The sequence below is a fragment of the Cavia porcellus genome, unplaced genomic scaffold (assembly GCF_034190915.1).
Source record: "Cavia porcellus strain 051 isolate PalLab524CR breed Dunkin Hartley unplaced genomic scaffold, mCavPor4.1 scaffold_6, whole genome shotgun sequence".
NCBI classification, from domain to species: domain Eukaryota; kingdom Metazoa; phylum Chordata; class Mammalia; order Rodentia; family Caviidae; genus Cavia; species Cavia porcellus.
This window is the reverse complement of record NW_026947489.1, coordinates 22,096,755-22,120,409: the sequence shown is the minus strand read 5'-3', so window position 1 is coordinate 22,120,409 and position 23,655 is coordinate 22,096,755. Positions and strand designations below refer to the sequence as shown.

General features: G+C 48.0%; 1 protein-coding gene across 5 annotated transcripts; it reads right to left on the bottom strand.

Moving 5' to 3' along the window:
• Positions 1 to 1,134: 1,134 nt before the first annotated feature.
• Vps33b (VPS33B late endosome and lysosome associated) lies at positions 1,135 to 18,559 on the bottom strand. 5 transcript variants are annotated; one of them, XM_003475236.5, is made up of 23 exons: positions 18,112 to 18,558; positions 15,424 to 15,504; positions 15,033 to 15,094; positions 13,283 to 13,332; positions 12,786 to 12,853; positions 9,795 to 9,840; positions 8,470 to 8,564; positions 8,074 to 8,178; positions 7,570 to 7,666; positions 7,309 to 7,386; positions 7,081 to 7,154; positions 6,800 to 6,886; positions 6,532 to 6,622; positions 6,238 to 6,312; positions 5,933 to 5,997; positions 5,799 to 5,853; positions 4,453 to 4,499; positions 3,549 to 3,681; positions 2,914 to 2,987; positions 2,338 to 2,439; positions 2,106 to 2,181; positions 1,915 to 2,031; positions 1,135 to 1,647 (listed from the first exon to the last, which is right to left on the bottom strand). In XM_003475236.5, exons 1-23 carry the CDS (start codon positions 18,205 to 18,207, stop codon positions 1,568 to 1,570), a joined length of 1,854 nt encoding a protein of 617 aa, XP_003475284.1. In that variant the 5' UTR covers positions 18,208 to 18,558; the 3' UTR covers positions 1,135 to 1,567. The 5 variants fall into 5 exon arrangements, with proteins under 5 accessions (XP_003475284.1, XP_063106123.1, XP_063106124.1 ...); XM_063250053.1 differs by lacking the exon at positions 7,309 to 7,386 and having other exon boundaries at positions 7,081 to 7,205; positions 18,112 to 18,559; XM_063250054.1 differs by lacking the exon at positions 7,309 to 7,386 and having other exon boundaries at positions 18,112 to 18,559.
• Positions 18,560 to 23,655: the final 5,096 nt, after the last annotated feature.

Sequence of the window (23,655 nt, the reverse complement as noted above, 5' to 3'; positions counted from 1 at the left end):
CACCTATTCCTTTTGTAGACTAACAGAACTGCCAGAAGTACCTTCAGTCCTGCATACTAGCCAGAGAGAACACTTGAGGCTTGCCTTTTTCTTGGAATATATTCTGATACAGCATTATCATTCGTCTATGGAAAGAATACAATTACTCAAGTTTTGATTTTCTGTCTTTCTCCCTGAAGCACCAGCACTGTGGGGGGTGACAGCAGATGGAGACGTGCAACCAGGAGACACTGTTGCAAAAACCCGGGCAAGAGACAAAGACTTCTGCCCTGGGGGTGGTGGGAGAGGAGGATCCACAGAAGTTTCAAAACAAGAATCAACAGGACAGGATGACCAGCTAAATACAGGATAAAAGGAATAAATCTGAGGTCCTGGCAGTTTCTTACATAAACAAGATTTGGGTAGATGAAAGTGGCACTCAAGGAAGCAATGAAGAGGTGCAGATTTAGGGATTCAAAGTGAGCTAACTTTACTTTGTTTTCTTTTTGAAACACAGTCTCACTGTGTAATTCAGGCTGGTCTTAAACTGTGTAGCCCAGGCTATCCTCAAGCTCGGAGATCCTCCTGCCTCAGCCTCCCAATTGTTGGAGTTACAGGTGTGCGCTACCACATCCAGCTGTAAGTTCGTTTTAGACATATAACCAGGTAGTAACTCTCATGTGAAGCTCAGGAGAGAGATGGAAGCTTGAGATCCAAAATGGATGAGACAACTCAGAAACTGCAAGAGAACAAAAATAAAGGTCCCAGGAGCTGACTAAAGAGAATCAATAAGGAAAATGTGGTCATCAGTGAGATCACGTTAGAAAAGGCCTGAAAAGGGCTAGGATTTTAGGTCAGTGGCATAAGTGCCTGACTGGCAAGCTCAAGTTTATGAGTTTGATCCTCGTTACAAAAAAAAAAAGGCCTGAAAAGAGAATACTAATGTGATTAAAGCAAGAAAGAGCCAGGAATAATGGTGCAAGTCTGTAATCCCAACATCTGGGAAGCTGAGGCAGGAAGATCCCAAATTCTGGTCCAGCCTGGGGAATTTACCAAGATGTATCTTGGAATAAAAAATGAAAAGGGGATGGGGGTGTAGCTCAGAAGAAAGGCCCTGGGTTCAATCCTCATACTAGGAAAAACAAATGAAAGCTGTTTGCTAACCATTTGCTCCACCTCTTTATTTTAGGGTTGAGGAAACTGGTACAGAGCTGTGAGTGACTTTTACGAGGGAGAATGGAGTAGGCCCAGAGCTCTCTGGGAGTCAAGGCCGGCCCCACTGTGCGGTCACTCATAGAGGCAGTCGTTCAGGTCCGGAACTACAAGGTTTTATTTACAGAGGCTTAATTTACAGTGATATTCAGAATGGATTTAGCAAAGGATACCTCCTCCCCACACATCTCAGCAGCATGGACCACACAGTACTCATAAACAAACCCGCGGCAGGACCTGAACTCTCTCCTCAGATGTGTTCCCACAGTCCAAGGTAAGTGCCAGGCTCTGAGCAGGGGAGCTGTGTCAGCAGCAGGGCCCCACACCCCTGCCGTGGGAGGACACTCCGGGAAGGCCTCCTCACTGGCTGGGATGCTCAGGTTTTCACCTCACTCATGGCCTCCATTAGGCGAGCACTGTTCGTGACTGCTGTCGTCAGAAAGATGAATCTGTACCCTAGGGAGCCAAGAGCAGATGTGACTAAGGGTGGCCTCAGGTGCCCCTTGGGAACCACACTGTGCCCCCAAGTCCCCCGGCCCCGCTGGATGACACAGCAGTGTGGACACACAGACATGAGGGCCAGGCTCCTGGGCACCGCATGTTTGCCAAGCCAGAGGGACTGGTGGCAGCGGCCTGTGGCGAGTGGCATCAGGCCAGGAGAAAAGCCTCCCACGTGGGGCCCAGCACCCACGCAGGCCGCCTCTCCCCATTCTGTGCTCTTACCTTTCTCTCTGCCCAGGAACCGCAGGGCTGAGATCTCCGAGAATGTGCACCCCCCAAGGAATACCACCAAGATGAGGCGCAGGGACTCGCTGGAAGCCCTGTCTTCCTTGGTCGTGTCTGTGAGGACGGTCACCTCAGCACCTTGCTGGCACACGGACCGGGTGACGCCCAGCCCTCGCCACACCACACACCTGTGAACGCACACTCGCTGCAGTTGAGCAGCCGCACCACCTCCTCCAGGCCCTGCCAGCTCCGCCGCTCCAGCACCTGGGGGACCCAAACTCTGTTTTCAAGTCCGCAGGGACAGCCAGGCAGCCCCTTTCCCGCTGGTTTCAAGCATGAAAGAGCTGGGATGAGCTGGGATGAGCCAGGGAGCACGGGCCAGGGTGAGGTGAGAACAGGAGCAGGCGTGGCGGCTCCCACCTGCTCGATGATTCGGCAGCTCAGGGGCACGTAAGCACCGCTGAAGACATACGCCATGTCGCGGGGCACTTTCAGGTCATACTCGCCATCCACACGGGGGATCTAGGGCAGAGGTGCCACACCAGGCAAATGACAACTCAGCTGCAATCTTTCAAAGGTTAGGTAAGAGCAGCATATCCCAGACAACAGTTCCTATTTCACAAAAGGGAGAACCAGCAACAGTCCATTAACAGGGAGTCTGTAACCACGAAGACCACTTCTGTCCAGCACCTGCCAATTCTCTGCCAGGTCTTCGCTAGCTCCCTGTGAAGGGGCTAGAGGAGGGGTCCCCCTTTCCCGGCCCTTCCCTCCAGCCCCTTACGGGAGAGCACAAGAACTCATGCTGCCCAGTATTCACTGGCACGTGTTTGTTAGTTAAGCGTGTCAATCTTTGTGTCTTGTCTCAAATTAAGCCTGTGCCTATGAGGCTGTCAAAGGATCTTCCTAAAACTCAAAGAGTAAAATGGTCTTTATGGGTTCAGAGTACTCCACAGAGGAATGGCCTGCAGCCTCCCTGGTCCAGTCCTGTCCACATACCAAATTCAGCTTTTTGCTGATGGCACGAAAATTGCTCCTCTTGGCCAGAGAACTGAAGGCATCAGTAATCTTTCCTGGGGAAGAAAACTATGCTAGGTTCCATCTAAGGTCATGGATTTGTGACACTGCCCACTGTACAGAGGTCACCATTCAACACATGACAGGTCCAACTTGTCCAAAGACCCCTTTGGAACTGCTTCCCTACATTTTCCTGGAGTTGATCAAGATGCTCTGGGCACCCCATTCCCCAACTGGTGTCTTCTGCCTCCTACAGTTTGTCCACAAGGACCCCAGTTTATGGGTTAAGTGTCATAGCTTTGGAGTCCTAATGACCTGACCTACTGACCACAGGACCTTAGAGAAGCCACTTAATTTCTCTAAGCCTCAGTTTCTTCATCTATAAAGTGGGAGAAAGAAACCTTAACTCACAGTGTCTTTCTGAGGATTAAATTAGAAATTACATGCAACAGTGTAGGGTATGTTCAGCAGATGGAAACTGCTCTTCCTGGCAGAAACAGCAGTGAAGATGACATGGCAGGAAGGGATCACGTCCTCCCTCCCATTCCCTATTCCTCCCAGGGCTCTACGGGCCCCGAGGAGAGGGAACAGCCAGGGCACCCATGCTTCCCGCTCACCTGCAGCCTTGTCGGTCACCAGCTTGCTCACTTTACTCTCCACTGCAGTGAGTGTGTCCCCTGGGGCCTGCTCCGTAAGGAGACCCGCACCCCGCAGATTAGAGAAAGTCAGCAGGTGCTCGGGACCGTAGCTCTGAAGGCAGAGCAATCAGCTAGTTACTGAGTGTCCAGCAGGAGTCTGGCCCTGCTAGGTGACGCAGAGGTGGGGAGAGAAGAAATTCACAGCCCGTCTGCAGCCTCTGCCCTGTTGGAGCCCAGACTTTGTTGTATGCAGGATTTTCACATCATAGATAACCCAATACAAAGCCAGGCACAGTGGTGCAAGTCTCCAGTCCCAGCACATGGGAGGCTGAGGCAGGAGGATCATAGGGTCAAAGCCAGCCTGGACTACACAGTGCATTCAAGGCCAACCTGAACTATATAATGAGACTGTCTCCAAATGTGCACTCATGAGTGCATGTGCGTGCACGCGTGCACACACACACTGCATAGAAAAGGAACAACCCAACACCAAACAAAGAGGAGTAACATGCAGCTTGAAACTCTTACAGGACACAGGGCCTGTGAATGGAAGGCTGGTAGAAGAAGACTCATAGATAAAAGACAGACATGGAAAGACCAGACAGGCCAGTTAAGCCAGGGCCTCACAGCGTGCTAGCATGAGGGGATTCCTAGGAGGAAGAGCTCACTGACTGGGTTTAGGGGCTGAGCTGTTTAAATTCTCTCTGACGTGAGAGGCAGGGTGTGCTGAGAGGGGACCTTGCTAGCACTGCTAGAAAGGGGCTAGGATGGAAACAGGGCGAGGCGGTAGAAGACAGGGCCATTTCTCCTTGTGCCTTTTTCGAAACTGTTCCAAACTCCCTTTCCAGAAAGTTCCCTTAAGAACAACTTCTCCAGGCCTTACCTGCAGGTACTGTGTTTTCAGAGACCGATAATCCTTGGGGATCAAACCTAAAGATGAGGAAATTAAGACAAGTGTGTGAGAAAGGCCTGCTGAGGTCTACAACCACAAGCACCCAGACCACTTTCATCAGGAGGAAGGATTCAGGGTGTCAGGCTCGCATAGGTGCAGCTGATTCTGAACTGATGCTGAAATGAAGCTTGCTTATTAAAGCTAAAGGCCTGCTGCAGAGTTCCAAGGAAGCATTCTGAGCCACAGGGCAGTGAGGGAAGGACACTGGGCTGCTGCTGATCAAGCTGTGACTGGGGAAGAAAATGGGGTTTCTCCTGTGTTTCTTTCCCACTAACAGGCAGTTCCCTAGGATACTACTTTACAGCACCTGAGAAACAAAGTGTAAAATGGGTTCCAAGTATGGTCTCATGTTTTTCTTAAGAGATAAATGAACTTCCAACTGGGCACGGTGGCACATGCCTACATCCTGCATGCTACTCATGAGGCTGAGGCTAGAGGATTGCTGTGAGTTTGAGGCCAGCCTGGGCAACACAGTGAGTTTAAGACCAGCCTGGACCATATAGTGAAACCCTGACTCTTAAAAAAAAGGACTTCTGATTACAGTACAGTAAAGGGGATTTAGAACAGGCAAAGAACTTCTCTAGGTAGGAAGCAACCAGAGCACAACTGACCAAACTTGCTGTGAAACACAGCAGAACCTGGGCTCTAGGAACGGTGTATGAAATGACTTGGTTCCCCTTTCTCCTTGAATGTACATACTTTTATCAAGAAACTTATTAGGAGGCAGCTGAAGCTATAAATGCCACCCCGTCCACACCTTTGCTGCCCTGAGCCCCAATGGGCACCGCCCCATGCTCAGGGATGGGCCAATTAATTACCCAATGGCCTGGTGGGGGTCAACCAAAACAAAGACTGCAAAAAGTTTTCCCCTAGTACTGAGCACTGAACCAGCTGCATCCCCAATCCTTTTTTATTTGATCATTTTTTTTCCTTTTGTTTGAGACAGGAACTCACTATGTAGTTCAGGCTGATCTTGAACTCATTTACGTAGCCCAGGTTGACCTTAACCTTACAGCGTCTTCCTGCCTCAGCCTCCTGAAAGCTGCACCACCAATTGCAGCCTTCCCTAAATCGACCAGGCAGGGCCCATACTTGTGATCTTGCTGCCTCAGTCTCTAACAATGATGGGATTACAAGTATATTGCACCATGCCTGGCTAAACACTGCTTTGTTTTCTAGGAGAAACCATCAACTTCAGGAAAACATCTGTTCGCTACAAGACTTGTCTTGTTCCTGAGGCACAGATGTTGTCCTCAGGTCCCATCTTTTGGGCTCACCATTCTCTGTGATGGACAGGAGGCACATGAGGCGAAGGCTTTCTATGGGTGACACCTGTGTGGGAAGACAGCGTCAGGGAAAGCTGTTGTGCCCTCCCACGTGGCCCCACCCCACCCAGGCCTTGGCAGCTCGCCTGCCGGTCTATGTGCTCCTCGATGTAGCTGGTGCTCTCCCGGATGTTGAAGCCTTCCAGCAGTGCTGTGGGGACAAGGAGCGCCTGTTACTGGGGCCAGCTCAGCTGCTGCCTTCTACGCTAACAGGCGGCTCTGTCCCCATCGCTCTCTCCATGCTAGGGGTGGACTGATGGACGCCAGGACTTATTGCAGGAAGCAGCATCTCACACAGCCACTGTGAGCTGGGAGGAGCCAGAGAACATCTGGGGCTGGCAGGCAGGGCTGTGGGAGCAGGAGCAGAGGTCGGGAGGGCTGCTGCAGGTACCATGCTCGGTCTTAATCAGCTCCTGGAAGTCCTGTTTCGTTTTCTTCTTCATAATCGATTCACAGGCCCCGATATCTGCAGATCCAACCAAAAGGAAGCTGACATATTCCTGGTCTCTTTATTGTCCGGAAAGAGACTATCTTAAGGCAAAATCCAGAACTACCTCTTCCCATTTTGGACCAAAGGAGATCACTACCCGCCAACGACCAGGGTTCTCCTCTTGGGAGCAAAGACCCTCAGCATTGCCCACCGGGGGTACAGTCACCTCCACTCGCACCCCCAGCTGGCACCTACGGAGGCTCAGCAGGCGATGCTCCTGTTTCAGGCCCTTAAGTTCCTGGGACACGAAGTTCTTCATCTGCTTGATGTCCATTCCTCTCCGGCGCTGTGGGGACGTCCCCATAAGGTCAACACCCCTGAGTTCACACAAGAAGCCACACACTGCCTCTGTGGCCTACCACCCATGAGAGGAGATGAAGCCTGTGGTCATATTAGGGGGGGACCCCAGGGGCAGCAGCCTGGGGAGCCACGGAGGAAAGCAGCGCAGGGGCTGTGGCCTCACATCATACTGGGCCTGCAGGTTCCGCGCCTTCTGGCTCAAGAAACCAAAGACATTGGAGAAGTGCTCATTGCGAATCTCGCTGAACACCTGTGAGGGGACAGACAGACAGACAGGGCTCACTGTGCCCGAACTGTATGTTGTCCCTTCCCACCTCACTGGTAGAACGGCAGGACAGGAACTGGGCACACTGTTCCCGGGAAGCCTGGCTCCCGAGCGCTCGGCCTCCCTCCCGGGGCCTGGCCCGGCCCTGTATAAGTCACTGCCAGTGCCCTGGCCTTTACCTTGTCGTCAGCATTGAGCAGCACCTTCAGGCTCTTCTCCGAGGATGTGACTTCTGGGCCAAAGTCGACACTCCCTTGGAGAGCAGAGGGGGGACGATTAGGAAGTTCCCGGAGCCTCTTCTTGCCTGGCAAAGTCCCCAGCGCCACCAGTGGACTCAGAGTCAGGGTCCCTCCCACATGCACAGCCTCGCTCCACTTTACCATGACGAGGAGCATGAGGCCACGTACCACACTTGATGCGGAAGGTGTCATCTACCAGCCCCTCATAAACCACTTGGGAGCAAAGCGCAGTCACAAAGTCTGTATCTGAAACCAAGACCCGCAACGTGAAGGATCCCAGCCCAGCCTCCTGCCCGTTGGTTAGCTCACGTCCTTTGCACAAGCCCAAGTGCCTATGCTCTGAATCACTGTGGGGACTCAGCCTAACGTGCAGATCCGGACTTGGGTCTTGCAGGGCCCAAAGACAGAGGAACGCTGGGTATAATTTACCTCTATCCAGGAGGAAGATATGTCCGATCTCTGGCCTTCGGCTTTTGGTTTCACTCTCCTCCTCCTCCTCCAGCGTCCGCCACAACTCATAGGACATCTACCAAGGCCCAAAACGTTCTCAATTTTATGTCCAGGTCCCCCTGCAGTCCCATGCCTACACAAGCCAACACTTTCCATGAGACACTTCACCTTGCCCCCAGGAAGGGGGCTAATCATGACCCAATGAACCCGCTCTTCCATCTGCACCTCTCGCTCTCTACCCTCCCCACGCCAATGAGGGAGTGTTACCCCGCCCAAAGACAAAAGGATGTAGCGCTGCCACCCAGGGGCCCTCGCTCTTGATTTCTGCCAGCCACCAATTCTCTTCTCTAGACTACACCGGAACATAAAGGTGAGGTGAAGAATACTCCTCATATGCTCCACAGATGCCCATGCATAATCACTGTTAGGTACAAAACCGGGAAAACCAGGACACAGGGACAGAACACTGCCAAGTGCTCTTACCTTGGCACACCTGCCAATCCCATAGCTGTTTGGAAAGGGTCCGTAGAGAGTGCTGAGAAGGTGCAAGGCCTGAGCCACAGTGTTGATCCAACGCTGATCTCCTTCCTGCAGGGCCACATGGGCCACAAAGACATGGATCAACCCAACAGCGCCCCTGGAGAGTGGAGAGCTCCAGAAGCCACAGGGCAGGATGGCACAGTCTGGGAAATGCTTGGAAGAGTTTGTACTGGCCCCAAAAGAAGATTCATACAGATCAACCTGTAGATGTCACTCACCAGATTACTCACTTGCAATAAATTATAAGCATTGGAGAAGGGTTAAACCAGAATTTCCAGCCCACTGGATCTCATACTTGTCCCCATTCCTTAATGCCAAGATCAGAGGCTCTGTATTTACCAGGAAGTAGTCCCTGAAAAATTCTGGCAGCTCCATGCTCAGCAGATCCACATCAAGAGGCAGCAAAGAGAAGGCCCATTCATCACAACTCACATCTGTGGGGATACAGCACAACAGACTTTCATGGAAGGTCTGCCAGTCGTGCTACAAACACTTGAGCACCTGTCACACATCAGGCACTATGTTTAGTGTTAGACTTAAAGAATAAGAAGCAGTCTCTGCCCTTAAAGAGATCAGCCTGGTAATGAACACGGCAGCCTGCAGCACAGTGTGCTAAACTGTGGGCTTTTGTCAGAGGCCTGACTATGAATATTCACTCGTGCTATTCTGCAAATATTTACTGCAACTTGCCTACACACAGGACTACGCTAAACACTGGGAGACAGTGATGGAACTGTTCTCAGTTTTCTGGCACTTATGATCTAGCAGTGGGAGATGTAGCAGTCAAACTGTGACACAAGGTAGTAACTGCAGTCCTGCTTCCGAGGAGCAAAACAATAAACCCTGGGCTGGGGGCGCAGCTCAGTTCAGAGTACATGTTAAGCGTGCATGTGGCCCTGAATTCCATTCCTAGAAAAAATGAAACAGCAACTGCTGTGCTTAAATAGCTGGGAATGGTGCTACATGCCTGTAATCCCAGCACAGAGGGAGGGTGAGGCAGGACGATCAAAAGAACAAGTCGAACCCAGGCACTCTAGCAAGACACTCTCTCAAAATAAGTAAATAAATTGGATGTGGTGGCACATGTCTGTAATCCCAGCACTTGGGACACTGAGGCAGGGAGATTGCTATGAGTTCAAGGTCAGCCTGGGCTACACAGTGAGACCTTGTTTCAAAACAATTAATTAATTAATTTGAAAAGTGGGTCACTGGTAAAATACTTCTGAGCTTTATTCCCAGTATCACAGAGGGATAAAAAAGTGACAAACTTAGAACTGAGTGAGATTTGAGTAAGCAAAAAGTGGTACGGTGGAAACATTCTAAGCAGCAGAAATGCACATGTAAAGTCCCAGGGGCCGAGGGCAGTCAGGAAGAAGAGAGTGTCCCGGGATGGGGGTCAGAAGGCCACGCTGAGGAGTGTGGACTGTACACTGAGCCACTGCGGGACTCCAGCAGGGAGGAGCTGCGTGGAGAATGGAACGTGGGCTGCACAGGGCAAGAGCTCCGGCTTTTCCTGGTGGACGCAGGAAGTAAGCACAGAGCAGTTACCGATCCCCCGCTCCAGGCCCAGGTGCCCCGACAGTGTCTTCAGTGGCCGTCTGCTCCGCCCCCCAGCTGTCCTTCCCCCACTCACCCTCCCTCTCCACTCACACGCATCTCCTCACCTCCATAGATCCCCTCCTCCTCAAGCACCATCTCACATGCATAAAACTGAAAGACAAGAGGAAATTGGTTAGTGACGTCCGGCTTCTCCACCCTTCCCCATCCCACCTCCTCCACCCCTGCCAAGATCGAACCAGAGGGGCAGGGTTTTGTGAGAACCAGAGGGCTGGGAGTGTGGCCAGTGACAGACCACTTGCCTACCATGAGCAAACCCTAGGTTCAGTGCTCAGCACCAAAAATAAACACCTAAGTTAAATTCTTTAAAAAATTGAGAGAAGCGATCAGGACATACACAAGTACTCCTTGCCTCCTGTGAGGTGCTGTCCTACACTGCCTTGGAACTCTGCTAGGGAAGCTGGCCATCACCACACTAGCCAGTCTTGGACCTCCAGAACTAGAAGCCTCTTTTCTCTATAAGCTACCCAGCTCAGGTATTTCATTATAGTAACAGGAAACAGCCTAACAGTCACCCATGAGGGCAATTCCTGAATGCAGTGGTGGTGGGGGAGCCAAGAGAACTCAAAGCACTTAGATCTAGAATGAAATCATCTAGCCCAACATTTCATTCTTTTTTTTTTTTTATCTTTTTTACCCCTTGTGGCTTTTTGAGACAGGATCTCCCTGTATAATCTAGGCTGGCCTTGAACTCATGATCTTCCTGCTAAAGGTTGGGCCACATCTGGCTTTTTCATCCATTTTATTTGCTTATTAATCCAGTTACGTTTCTGCATTTTTTTTTTGTTAAATCTCCCTTACAGACTGGAAAAGCTTTTACAGAGAAGAAAGATGTTCTGGCTGTCTCTGCAAAGTGAGTTGAAGCCTCGTACGGCAGTGCATACCTGTAATCTCGGCATTTGGGAGGCTGAGACAGGAGGACTGTGATTTGTAGGCCTGCCTAGACTGTATTGCAAGACTCTCTTGAATGGATAGATGGACAGATGGACTGAAGGAAGGAAGGAAGGGAGAGAGGGAGGGAGGGAAAGGGCTGTGCAGGCAAAGCCGGAAGGACGGTATAAACAGTTGCTGATTTGGCAGAGGCACAGTGAGTCTGATCAAAGACACTGCCCTGGGACCCCAGAACACTGGGCAGGAGGAGGCGTGGCTCTGCGCGTCAGAGGCACATAGGCAGTATTTTTTTTTTTTTTTCTTTTTGAGACAGGGCCTCACTATGTAGTCCAGGCTGGCCTTGAACTTGCTTATGTAGTCCAGGCTGGCCTCAAACTCACAGTGATCCTCCTGCCTCAGCCCCCCGAGTGCTGAGTTTATAGGTGCAAGCCAGCATGCCTGCACATAGGTTATGTTTAAAGTGGTCATCTGGGGTCAATGGTTTAGCTCAGCAGTACTAGTACCAATCTGGCAAGCACAAGTTCATTCCTTGGTACCAAAACAAACAAACAAAAGTGATCATTTTAGTTAGGCATGGTGGCACATGCCTGTAATCACAGCCCTGACAAGGCAAAGAGGATTGCCATGAGTTTGAGGCCAGATTGAGCTTAAAGCAAGTCCCTGTCTCAAAAATAAATAAAATAAAATGAAATAAAGTAAAGGGGTCATTTTTTGCAACAGCAAGCAGAGAACAAAGAGTAGTAAGGACAGACTGCAAGGGAAACCAGAAAGAAGGAGCAGGAGTGCCAGCACCGGGGCGGCAGGGAGATCACTGACTCGGGGAGAACACTGACACCTGCTGTCTGAGAAGCTGCATGAGGGAAGTGAGAGGACCAGACGGAAGGTGAGGGTGCCAGGACACGAGCCAGCAGTGCCACCAGAGCCTGAAAGTCACCTCACTTACATGAAAAAGCATCGAGTCTAACACCATCAACCCCACTTCACAGATGCCGTGAAGGCACAAAGGGGGTAACGGCTTCCCCAAGACCACGCACTGGGCTTCGGGCTTCAGTCTCCGCTACTGCTTCTATTTTCTCTAGATTTTTCTCAGGAGATTTGAAAAGAAATACATCCTGTCTTCCCCCTTTGGAGTACTAAGGATTCAATCTGAGGCCTTCATATCTAGCTACATCCCCAGCCCTTCAGTATTTTCATTTTATTTTACGTTACATTGATTGATTAATTAACTGATGATGCTGGAGCTTGAACCCAGAACTTTCACTGTGCACCAACCCTGCCCTTCTGTTACTTTTTTATTTTGAGAAAAGTTTTCACTAAATCACTAAATAGCCTGAGTTGGGCTCAAACTTGCAATCCTCCTGCCTCAGCCTCCCCGAGTGCTGGGCTTACAGATGTGGCCACCACACCCAGGGGTGTCCTTGCAACTGTCGTTTCTACCTGCTCTAGTGTTATAGGCCTACAACTGGCAGAATAACGGCCTGGAACATCATTCCTAACAACCGCTGAGACTGAGGAAGGGTCTGCCATGTGCCTACTGATGTGGAAAGGAGAGGAGAGCTCAACAGAATCACAGAACAGTCATACAAGCCAGGCACAGTGGAGGAAGCTGAGGCAGGAGGATTGTGAGTTCGATTCCTGCCTGGGCTAAACGGTGAGATCCTGTCTCAAACTCCTCACCGCCAAAAACAAAAAAATCAGTGATATAGCCAGGCACAGTGGCACAGCCCTCTAACCTCAGCTACCTAGGAGACTACGGCAGGAGGATGGCAAGTTTTTTAGAGAGAACTTCAAAATAAAAAGAGCTGGAGATATGCATCATGCTACAGTGGCCCTGGGGTATGATCTGACGAAAGAAAGAAAGAGAGAGAGTAAAAGAGAGAAAGCAAAAGCCAAGGGAAGAAAGAGTCAACAGACAGAATTCAGTGTGGACGCTCCCTCTGACAATTCCACATGCTTTATTTGGGGCTTTGAGGCCGTCTGACAGCAGTTCCCTGTGTACCAATCAGGAACACAATAAGCAAAATACAGTGGCGGGTCTTAGGTTTGGTCCTGCAGATTTACTCTGAAGACACTGCTGTTGGCTCCTACCCCTGGCCAGTCCCTCGCCCTGGCCAACTTCATTTCCCACTCTGCCAGGACCTTCTCACCTTTTGAGGGCTGAAGATCACTTTGTACTTTCGAGTTCGGCCAGCCGATTTGTCAGCATTGACGAGATCTACAGAGACAATGAATGAAGCTTGGAAAGCCACAGACTAGAAACCAGGAAGCAGCAGTCTTCTACAGTGCTAAGGCCAACTTACAGGATTCTTTTCCTTTTATTCTTCTGTTTTTTAGGGGGATGCTGGAAAATGGAGCCCAGGGCCTTGTGCATGCTAATCAAACACTCCACTATAGCCAGGTGTGGTGGCGCACACCTGTGATCCCAGCACTCAGGATACAGAGGCAGGAGGATCACTGTGAGTCCGGGGCCAGCCTGGGCTCCACAGTGACAGCTTGTCTCAAAAACCAAACCAAACCAAACCAAACCAAACCACTCCACCACTAAGCCACGTCCTCAGCCAGTCTTCTTAAAAGAGTCCCCAACACCTTTGATCTCGCCTGCTCCTCCCCAGATCTTAGTTACACTGAATACCAGTCCACTCACTGGCAATGTAGCGCATATTCTTGATGCGGGGTCTGACTAGGAAACACAATCTAGGAGAAGAAAGGAAAAAAGAAAAAAGAGGCAAAGTCACAAAGTTGGGAAGAGCTTTGAAGAAACTGAAACAATACCAGCTCTTTACCCATTTGCCCTTCTTGACGGAGAAGCCCTTCTGGTTAGGGCTCATCCTAGCCACGCCAGTTCCCATGGTCACCCATGACCCAGCCCCAGAAGCCACCACCTCACACCACAGGGGCACTGTGAGGAGCACGGTGCCTTTTTGATCTTGTGAAGGATCCGGGAACTCCTAGGCTAAAATACTTCATGGTCCAGTGTGTAAAAAAGACATATATACAGAGTACATAAATAATCAAGTGCCATAGGCCAAGGATGTAGCTCAGTGGTACAGCCTCGACCTGGCAAGTGCAAAGTCCTAAGTTTGATTCCCGGTATTTAAAAAAAAAAAAAAATCAACTGCTAAAAAATAAGGAAGTAGGGGCCGGGGATTTAGCTCAGTGTATAAGTGCCTGCCTGGCAAATGTGAGGCCACAAGTTCCATCCCCAGCACCAAAATAAATAAATAATAATAATAATAATAAGGAAGTATAGGAAATAATGCTTTTTAAACTGAGGTTGATGGATGCATTCTCTAGGATCTGGAAAATTTTTTCTTCTAAGGTATACATTATTTAAGTCTGAGAAATATTACAGAAAGACAACAGGCACTTCCTGAATGTATATGCAGTGGAGAGGAGAGGCACAAAGGTCACAGAACCCAGGAGAAGAGAGTCATCCTGCACAGCGGGAGCCAGGTGCTCATGGAGGAAGGGGCTGCACCCTGATGGTCGGGCATGCTCTGCAGGAGCCGCGAGGACAGGAGGTCAGACAGAGTGGTGGACAGGGCGCAGGGACAGGTCAAGGGTGGGGCTGTGCATGGAAGTACAGTCAACAGAGGCTTAAAGGGGACAACCAAGAACAAACTGTGCAGTAGCATGAGAAGCCACACTGGTGACAGCCTCGGCATCTGTGATTCACAATTTGAATTCAACCTGGTCTGAAATGGAAAGCCTTACAGGTTCTTGATAAGAGCATGACACAAATAATTTTTTTTTTTTATCGGTATCAGGCATCGAACTCACAACCGCCTGCTTGCAAGGCAGGTGCTTATGCTGCTGAGCTAAATCCCCAGCTAAATCCCCAATACAAATAATTTTTGGACAGCTGAGCATGATGGTACACACTTGGCATCCTAGCATTTGGGGACACTGAGGCAGGAAGATGGCAAGCTCCAGCTGGCCCAGCCTGGCAACTTAGTGAGACCCTGTCTTTTTTTCTGGTCTTTTTGAGACAGGGTCTCACTATGTAGTTCAGGCTGGCCGTAGGCTCACTTTGTAGCCTGGGATGATTCTCCTGCCTCAGCCTCCTGAGTGCTGGATATAGGTGTGTACCACCACATCCCCCCGTTTTGGTTTGTTTTTTGTTTTTATTAAGACCCTATCTCAAAATATAAAAAGGGTAGACAGTGCAGTTCAGTGTGAAGCCCTGGTTCAACCCCTGGTAACTACAGATGGCAGTGGATTAGACAAGGAAAAGGAAAAGGGTTGGAGAAGTTTGAAATGGTACAAGTTTAAGGAAGTGAGCCCTATCATGGACATCACAGAGCTGGATCTTGGCTGAGACAGATCAGAGGTGAAGGTGGGTGTCGCGGGAACCCCCTCCAGCTTGGTGGTAAGACAGACTCCCAGACACTCACTGTTCGTTGGTGCTGAGCACGGGCTTATTCTCCACCTTATACAGCTTGTCCACTTCATGTTGCTACAGGGAAAACACAAGATAGTGGGCGTAAGGGTGCTGGCTTGAAAAGCACAAAGCATCACACAGAGACACGGGACTCCTGCAGGGCCGCTTCTACATGCTCGTTCTGGAGCACCAACTGCCCCCTTGCTAAGTCTCCCCCTGCCTTCCACAGGGTCAACAGGGAGCCAAATCTAAAACAATGCACAAACAACACAAGCAACTTCATCCGATCTCCTCTGTCTGGCCGATTCAGCCACCTTCTCTTACCCTGTAAGAGTGCTTACTTTCTAGTAATTTGTACTGTTCACCAAAAGAGGAACTGCTCAAAGAGGAAAGAGGGCTGGTACCTTCAGGATGGAGACACTGGCAATCCGGTCCAAAGGGCTCATGAGATCTGGCTCAATGAACAAATCCTTTTTTCCAGGAAGCTGAAGAAGACACAGTACACTGAGGTCACTCAAGGGTCCCACAAGCTCCCTCAGTTGAGAAGTCCTCCAGGCTCACATCCAACAGAAAGAGGGCTGCTGAGCTAGAAGTGTGCCAGCCATCATCTACCCCAGCATCTCTTCTGTACCCACAGCAATGCTGCTCTGTATAGTCACCTATTTTGGAAAGATATTCACCTTCTTCCTCAGGTTACCTCCTTGCCGCCCAGCCCTCCTGCGATCTCGGTCTGCAGGTGATTCTTTTCCCTCTGCCTCCTCTACTCTGATCCCAGCAACCTCTTGTTTCCTGCTGAACACAGTCAACAAGGCAAACCGCTCCCCAACTAACAGTGAAACATCTTCTCAAGTAGCATTTTCCCCATTAAAAAATAACACAGTTCAAAGGAAAACTCAGAAAGCCAGTGTGCTCACCCTCTCATCCCCTTGCTCGTCCACCCTACCATTCCCATCTTCTGGTTCCTGTATCCTAACTCCCTCATCTCTTCAGAGGCAGAAGCCATAGTGAGTGACAGGGACAGGTTCTTCTCCACCAAGCCTTGACAAGTGGCTGGGCAGTTGCCAGTGATACCTTCAGAGGATAATCACACCGGGGCCAGGGCCGGAGCTGGGCCCGGGCGCAGGCTGCATGACATGTGCAGAACAAGCAGTTCAGCTGCGCAGATGCATAAGGTACTGTGCAGGGCAATGGCTCTCAACTGGGGGCGATTCTACCCCCAAGACACATTGGGCAATGTCCAGATAAATGTTTGGAAGTCAGACTCTGGGTGTGTAGTTACTGGGATGCTAAGTAGCCTACAATGCATGACACAGGCCTCAAAACATAATCACCTAGTCCAAAATGTCAACAGAATCTGCAATAGTTGATTAGGATTGAGCATTCTGCATTCCAGATGCCAAGTTAGGGAATGTGGATTTGATCCTTTATGGAAAAGCTTTTACCCTGAAACATCCATATCCACTAGAAATTTTAGTTAGATAATCTCACTGAGGAAGTTAATGCAGCAGACCAAACCCCCAACGTGTGGCAATGAATGGGGACCTGCCTTAGCCTGTACTGCTGGCTGCGGTAACAGGTTAAGAGATCCCTGGAGCATGTGGAAGACATTAACAATATTAATACTGCTAATATGTGATGGTAGGATTTTAAGTGTTTTTTATATCTTTACATTCTATATTTTCTGTAATATGCAAATATTTTATTTCATTTTTTTGCAAGTATTATTTTATAGTCATTATTTTTGTTTCTGGAGACAGGGTCTCACTATGTAGTGCAGGGTGGAATAGAACTCACTATTGTAGGCCAGGCTGGCCTCAAACTCAGTGATCCTCCTGCCTCAGCCTTCTAAGTGCTAGGATCTCAGGTGTGGGCCACCATACCCAGTTTATAATCATTTTTAAAATCATGTGTAAGAAAGTATCCACAGGATTCAGCAACCAGTTCCCTCAAGGGAAAGGAAAGGCCAAAAAATATGAAGGAGGAGTCTGACCCAAACTTCAGCGCCACCAAGGCAGAAGTTAGTTTGGTGAGGGTACTGTGTCTGGCCATGGTGAGTCACTCTGTGGCTTTACTCTCACACTCCACTTCAAATTTCTATCCTTGCTCTGGGTCTCTCCCACATTGATCTCACCTGCACTCATGGCTTTAGGATGGCTTTCCAATTCCTCAGACATTTGTTGATTGTCTTTTATATGCAAATCACTGTGCTGGCATTAAAAGCAAATAAAACTGTGTCTTTGTCTACATCTTCATCCCAGCCGGACCTCACTAAATCAACTTTTGCCTGTAATCCCCTAACCCTAACCCTAACCCTAACCCTAACCCTAAAACAAAAAAGAAAAAAAAAAAGCCGCACATGAAAAAAAATTGAGTCTTTTTTTTACTGTGACTTAAAGTTCATTCACCACTTTCCCACTGCTACCAATTTTACACCATCCCACACGATGCTGTTAGAATCATCATCAAACAGCTTCATGCCACGTATAAAGAGAATAGAAAACAAAACAACATTCAGTGGCTGCCTAATGCCTGCCACATAACTGCTGATAGTTCCGTCCCTCTTCATGTCTCATGCGTTCTTGGTACCTTAACTTTGCTCCCACTGGGTCCATCTGCCTGCAGCATGCTCTTCGATCTCCAAAGAAAATCTGCTTATTGTCCTGCCTCCTGAAAATTACTAGATCTCTCCAGTCAGATACGGCTGTTTATCCTGAACACTTCAGGCAGCCTAGCTACTGCTCATTTATCACCAGAAATCCCGTGGGTGGCAATCGGTATTTCTTAGGGCTGTTACAGAAGTGTAAAATCCCTAATAACAACAAAGGTGTCTTAACCATCTTTCCCTCCCCCATGATGCCTGCCACGCGTGAGATCTCGCTTGCGGGTAGGAAAAATTCATTTCCACTAATTCTCTGGCCAGGTCCCATGCGGCTTTTACTACTCTCTGGTTTTTCTTGCTGAGTGCTGCATTTTGGACCTGAAGCTTCAAGGCTACCAAGGGGCAAGAACAAGAGCATAGGGACTCAATCAGGATGCATGCGTCCAGGAAGTTCTAAACTGCTGCGAAGGTGGCTAGGCTGGCGGACACTGACCTGCTCTAGCAGATAGATGAGCTGGTCTCGAGCCAGCCTCTTGAGCATGGAGAAGTCAGGAAGCTCTGGGGCGTCCGGCCGATGGGGAAAAGCCATGGCCGTGGTCACCTGGGGCCTGGTGTGGTAGGAGGGGGACGTCCTCTGCTCTGAGGCGGCGAGCTGGAGCCCAGGATAAGCCCAGTGCCGCTATCTGTGCCGCACGACTGGCCACGGGGTTCGCACGGCCCCGGGGGGGCTCTCGCCCCTCAGGCGGAATCCAGGACGGAATGGTCACCTCCCAGCCAGACTGCATCAGCCTCCGGGGACACTCGTCTCAGACGTGCAGCCACCGTATCCACACCCTTTCCTCCCTGAGCCACTCTTCTAGGTAGCAGGATTGCCGTCTACCCTGGGGCGCCCTGAGGACCCCACCTCCTACCACAGAAACGACTTCCTAGACCTACCGGAAGTGCTAGGTTCCCGTCTCGCGCTTAGCATACTGGGAAGGGGACGGGGTCCGGAAAGGGACATTTGAAAACTAGAGGCGACAAATCAACGTTCTTGTTTGATTTTCTGGAGAAATGTTTTCTTAGGATAAAGTAATTATATATTAAACGAATTTTAACGGTACAGTCAATAGTCGATCACTCAAGAAAGGGTTAGGGACATGCTGACTTTTCGAGAACTTCGAAAATGGGTCCTTCTGCCTGGCAAGCACAAGATCGTGATTTCGATACCATAAAAAAAAAAAAAAAAAAAAAAAAAAAAGGAACGAAGGAAGAAGGGAAGGAGAGAGGGGGAGGAGTAAGGAAGAAAGGAAGGAAACGGGCCCTTTTCTTAGGTGGCGCACGCCTAAGAAAGTGTTAAGGCGCCATAGAGATAAAACTGACATATCCAACTATATGCAGGAAATTGTATGGTCAAATCATCTAACTCCAACAGTAAACGGCAGGGGAAAACTACTTTAGAATAAGGAAATTTGGGGTGGTGGTACACGTCTGTGATCCCAGCATGCAGGAGGCTGAAGCAGGAGGATAGCCACGAGTTTGAGGGCAGCATAGGCTATATAGTGAATTTGAGGCCAGTCTGAACTACGTAGTGAGACCTCGTCTCAAAAAACAAACAAAAACCAACAACAAAACTCAAATAAAAGCAACTTAAAGGATGTAACAAAATGGAAAGTTACGTGTGAATACGCTAATAAATCACCTGTAAAAGTCACTTATGAAATAAGTGAGCACTGTCAGAATATAAGGTGTTATTAAACAATGAGGGCAAGATGCCGTGACACACACCTATAATCCCAGCACTGGGAAGGCTGAGGCAGGAAGACTCACTGCAAGCTGGAAGCCAGTTTGGCTAAATGGGAAACCCTGTCTCAAAAAGAGAAAGGGAGGGGGTATAGCTCAGTGGCAGAATGAAGACCTGGGTTCAATCCCCAAAACTAAAGGAAAAAGATTGAATAAGGAGTATGGAGGGGTTCCTTGCTTTATATTATTCCACTTTCATATGTTGAAAAGTTCTGTAATACAAGACTAAGTGCAATAACAACTTTCATATTCATACTCCACTCCAGGAGCTCATCTAGTATTTTATGCCCCCACACTCCCACTATTCCTGAGATCAACTCTCACTGCACTGAGAGGTGGGACTGCACATTGCTTCTAAGTGGTGTGGACACAAAAGCCCCTTATGCTGGGGTTTGCCAGCCATCTGATCCAGCTCCCAAGATTGCTGTGTGGTGCCCACAGCACCTGCAACCTTTCCCTCCTAGATGGAAACCTGTTAGCTGTTGTTTCCTCCAGCAGACAAAGCACAGTTCCACCTCACCCAGTTTGGTGCTCCTGTTCTTCATTTTGTGAAACAGGACAGCCTGGAAGAGGGTCCATTGAGTCCTTGGGACCCCAGCCTAGCAAACACTGAGAATGGTTCTCCATTCCACTTGCCTGGGCTCGGAGGCTGTTTCCTCCGAGCTAGAGTGGATGCTAGAGTTTTCTACCACCAGGGAGTCAGGATCCAAGACCAATGCCAGCCAGAGGACAAAGTTTGCTTCGATGCTCAAGTGCCTTGGCTAAGTTTGGGATTTTGCTGGCAGTCATAAAAGGCAGGGCTTGCTGAGTAGCCTCCTGTAGACTGACTGCTTGTTACAAAGTTCCCAGTCATTAATTCAATGATTAGCCAGATGGCAGGAGCTGGGACTACAGCAATGAACATGCTCATCTCTGCCCTTCACAGGATCTACATTCAAAATGCAGAGTAGCGCTGTGGATTTAGCTCAGCGGTGTAAGCACTTACCTGGCAGGCACAGGGTCATGAGTTTGATACCCAGTACCAAAAGAAAATAAAAGAAATAAGTCCTTATCTTTCACAGTCAAAAGTTAATAATATTGGAAGCTGAAAAATTTTAAAAATATATAAGAAATTGTGGAGAGTGCTGACTGCTGGCAATATAGTAGCAGTGGGATCTCAGACACTGGGGAAAACTATACTGTGGCGACAGTACGAATGTGAAGGGTGCTGCTTTTTTTTTTTTTAAAGGGTGCTGCTTTTTTTTTCAAGTCCACTTTTTAAAGAGAAACAAATTTCAAAACATGGCAATCAGGGGGCAACAATGGCACATTCATTGTGCATTGTCATCCCCAAATCATTCACCCAGAGCATAAGACATCTGCATTCAATTGTCTGAACAATACCAGCACAGATCTTTCTCTTCAATGAACTCAAAGAAATCAGTGTATAATTATCTTAACTATTTTTTATATATACATATACATGTACATATGTTGTTTCTTTCAGCTTCTCACACTAGTAAGACAATACAATAGTTTTACACGTCTTATTTATTTCACTTATGAGGATAGTCTCAAGTTGCATCCATTTACCTATAAGTCTCATTTATCATTCTTTATGGCTAAGTAATACTCCATTATATAAGAATATCACATCTTTTTATCCACCCCTCAGTCTATAGGAGTTAGGTTGTTCCCAAGATCTAGCTATTACTAATTATGTTACTATGAACATGGGTGCACATATATTGCTGTATGATGTTTCCAACTCTTTTGGGAAGATACTCAGAAGGGAAACAATTGGGTTGAATAAGACCTCTAGTCCTAGTTTTTTGGGGAACCTCCACAGATTTCTACAGTGGTTGCACCAGTCTGCATTCCCACCATTCTGATTCCAGATGAGTTTTAGGGATTTCCTCTGTGAGATGTGCTATTGGAATTTTAATTGGGATTACACTTAATCTTTTTTTTTTTTTTTGTCTTTTTCCTTTTTATTGGTACTGGGGATTGAACTCACGACTGCCTGCTTGCAAGGCAGGCGGCGCTCATGCCACTGAGCTAAATCCCCAGCCCCTGGGATTACACTTAATCTACATAATAGTTTTGGAAGTATGGCCATTTTCTCCCACCCTGGAGAAGGGTTCTTTTTTGCCAACAGCCCCTCCAGCATTTGTTATTGATTGATTTCTTGAGCATTTTTTCAAATATGTATTTGCTGTATTTCTTCACCTGAGAAGTGTGAAGATGCTTTTTTTTTTTTCCTGACAGGATCTCACTATGCAATTCAGGCTGGCCTTGAGCTCACTTTGTAGCCCAGGCTGGCCTCAAACTTGCCAACAGTCCTGCTGTCTCAGCTTCCCAAGTGCTGGGATTACAGGCATAAGCCAGCAGGCCCAGCTCATACTCATTTTTGGATTGGGTCTTTCAATCTGGGAGAACTGATTTTTTTTTTTTTTTTTTTTTTTAGTTCTTTATGTGTTCTCAATAGTAATTCTTTGTCTGAGGTACAGCTGGCAAACATTTTCTCCCACGTTGTAGGCTGTCTCTTCACTCTGTTGGTAGTTTCTTTTGCGGTGAAAAAGCTTTTCAATAGGGCAAGATCCCAGTTGTTGATTCATCGTGATGTTCCTGTGCAATTGGGGTTTTGTTCATAAAATTTTTGCCTACACCATTGCCTTCAAGAGTTTTACCAACTTTATCTCCCAGCAGATTTAATATTTGTCTTAATATTAAGATCTTTGATCCATTCCAATTTTAACTTAGTGCATGGTGAAAGAAGGGAGTCCAGTTTTAATCTTTGGCGTGTGTAAAGCCAGTTTTTCCCGCACTACTTTTTAAAGAGGCTATTTTTCTTCCAGTGAATGTGTTTGGCACGTTTTAAGATAAGGTGGCTTATTAGTGTGTTTGCAATTGTTTCTGCATCTTCTAACCTGTTCCGCTGTTCTTTGGGTCTGCTTTTTTGCCATTACTATGCTGCTTTTATCACAGTAGCTGTATAATATAATTTCAAGTCAGGGATTGTGATGCCCTCTGTCTTGTCTTTGTTGCCCAGCTTTGCCATTGCTATTCTAGGTCTCTTCTGGTTCCAGATGAGTTTTAGGATTTCCTCTGTGAGATAAGCTATTGGAATTTTAATTGGGATTACACTTAATCTACATAACAGTTTTGGAAGTGTGGCCATTTTTACTATACTGGTTCTTGATACCCAAAAGCAGGGAGTATCTCTCCATTTTCTAATATCCACTTCAATCTCCTTTTTCAGAGTACACACATCCTGGTTTTTAGGAGTAGCTCTACACTTCCATAGACCACTGGGGAAAGGGCTTGGTTAGAGATGATTTACAAGAGTTGGAAATGCAAATGTAACAGTCAAACAGCATCCACAGTGAATCCTTAAAACCATCCAAATAAACCACTCTATATTTTATGAAAAAAAAAAAAGTTAAACAGCATTCAGAACTTCTTTGAACAATTAAAAACAACTATCATAGCAAGTAACCATAAATGTACCAGGCATGGTGGCACACACCTGTAATCACAATACACTGGGAGGCTGAGCCAGGAGGACCAAGTTCAAGCCCAGCAGGGGCAACTTAGTGACTTTCTGAAAATGAAAGGGCTAGAGATACAGCTCTCTGTGAAGGCTCTGTGTTTAATCCATATTCCACCAGAGAGGGCAGAAATCAATAAACCTTTACCATAACTTACTTGACAATGAAAACAAGGGCTGTGTCTACTCCTGTATGTCTAACACTTTGTCCTCTGATAAAGCTGTCGTTAACACCAACAAATGCTCATAAGTGCTAATTGTTAATATTGACATTAAAAAATAGCAAGATGCCAGGTGGCAATGACAGAGTTGAAATGTCAGTGAATCAGTAAATGAATGGAAACTATGCCAAACAGTGGCAACAGAAGCCCTGGATTAGTGGAGACTAGGTTCCAATTCCAGTATTGTCACTTATGACCACCCTAGGGTCGGCTTCCTTATTTGGAGAAGGGCTCATTGTCTATTCTTGCCCACCTCATGTAACGTTTGTAGGAATCTGATGTCACCTGTACAATGAGATATCATCTACTTAAACCTTAGATTATGGCTGGGAATGCTAAAGCCTTTTGCCTATTTCAACTATTTCTTTTTTTCCAACTTCTACTCAATCTCCTTTAGAACCCCAGCAAGTAAGACAAAGATGGTCAGTTTTGGGTTGTCAAAACTCAGCAACCACGGAGCACTGAACACAGAACTCTGCTTGAGATGCCTGTAGTTCCGTCTCTC

Bases quoted from the DNA above. Each gene is read 5' to 3' on its own strand.
- Vps33b (XM_003475236.5), bottom strand. From the start codon at position 18,207: ATGGCTTTTCCCCATCGGCCGGACGCCCCAGAGCTTCCTGACTTCTCC. The intron at 15,505-18,111 runs GTCAGTGTCCGC...TGTCTTCTTCAG, and splicing joins TCATCTATCTGCTAGAGCAG to CTTCCTGGAAAAAAGGATTT. The intron at 2,988-3,548 runs GTGAGCGGGAAG...TTTCTTCCCCAG, and splicing joins GGTGACCGACAAGGCTGCAG to GAAAGATTACTGATGCCTTC.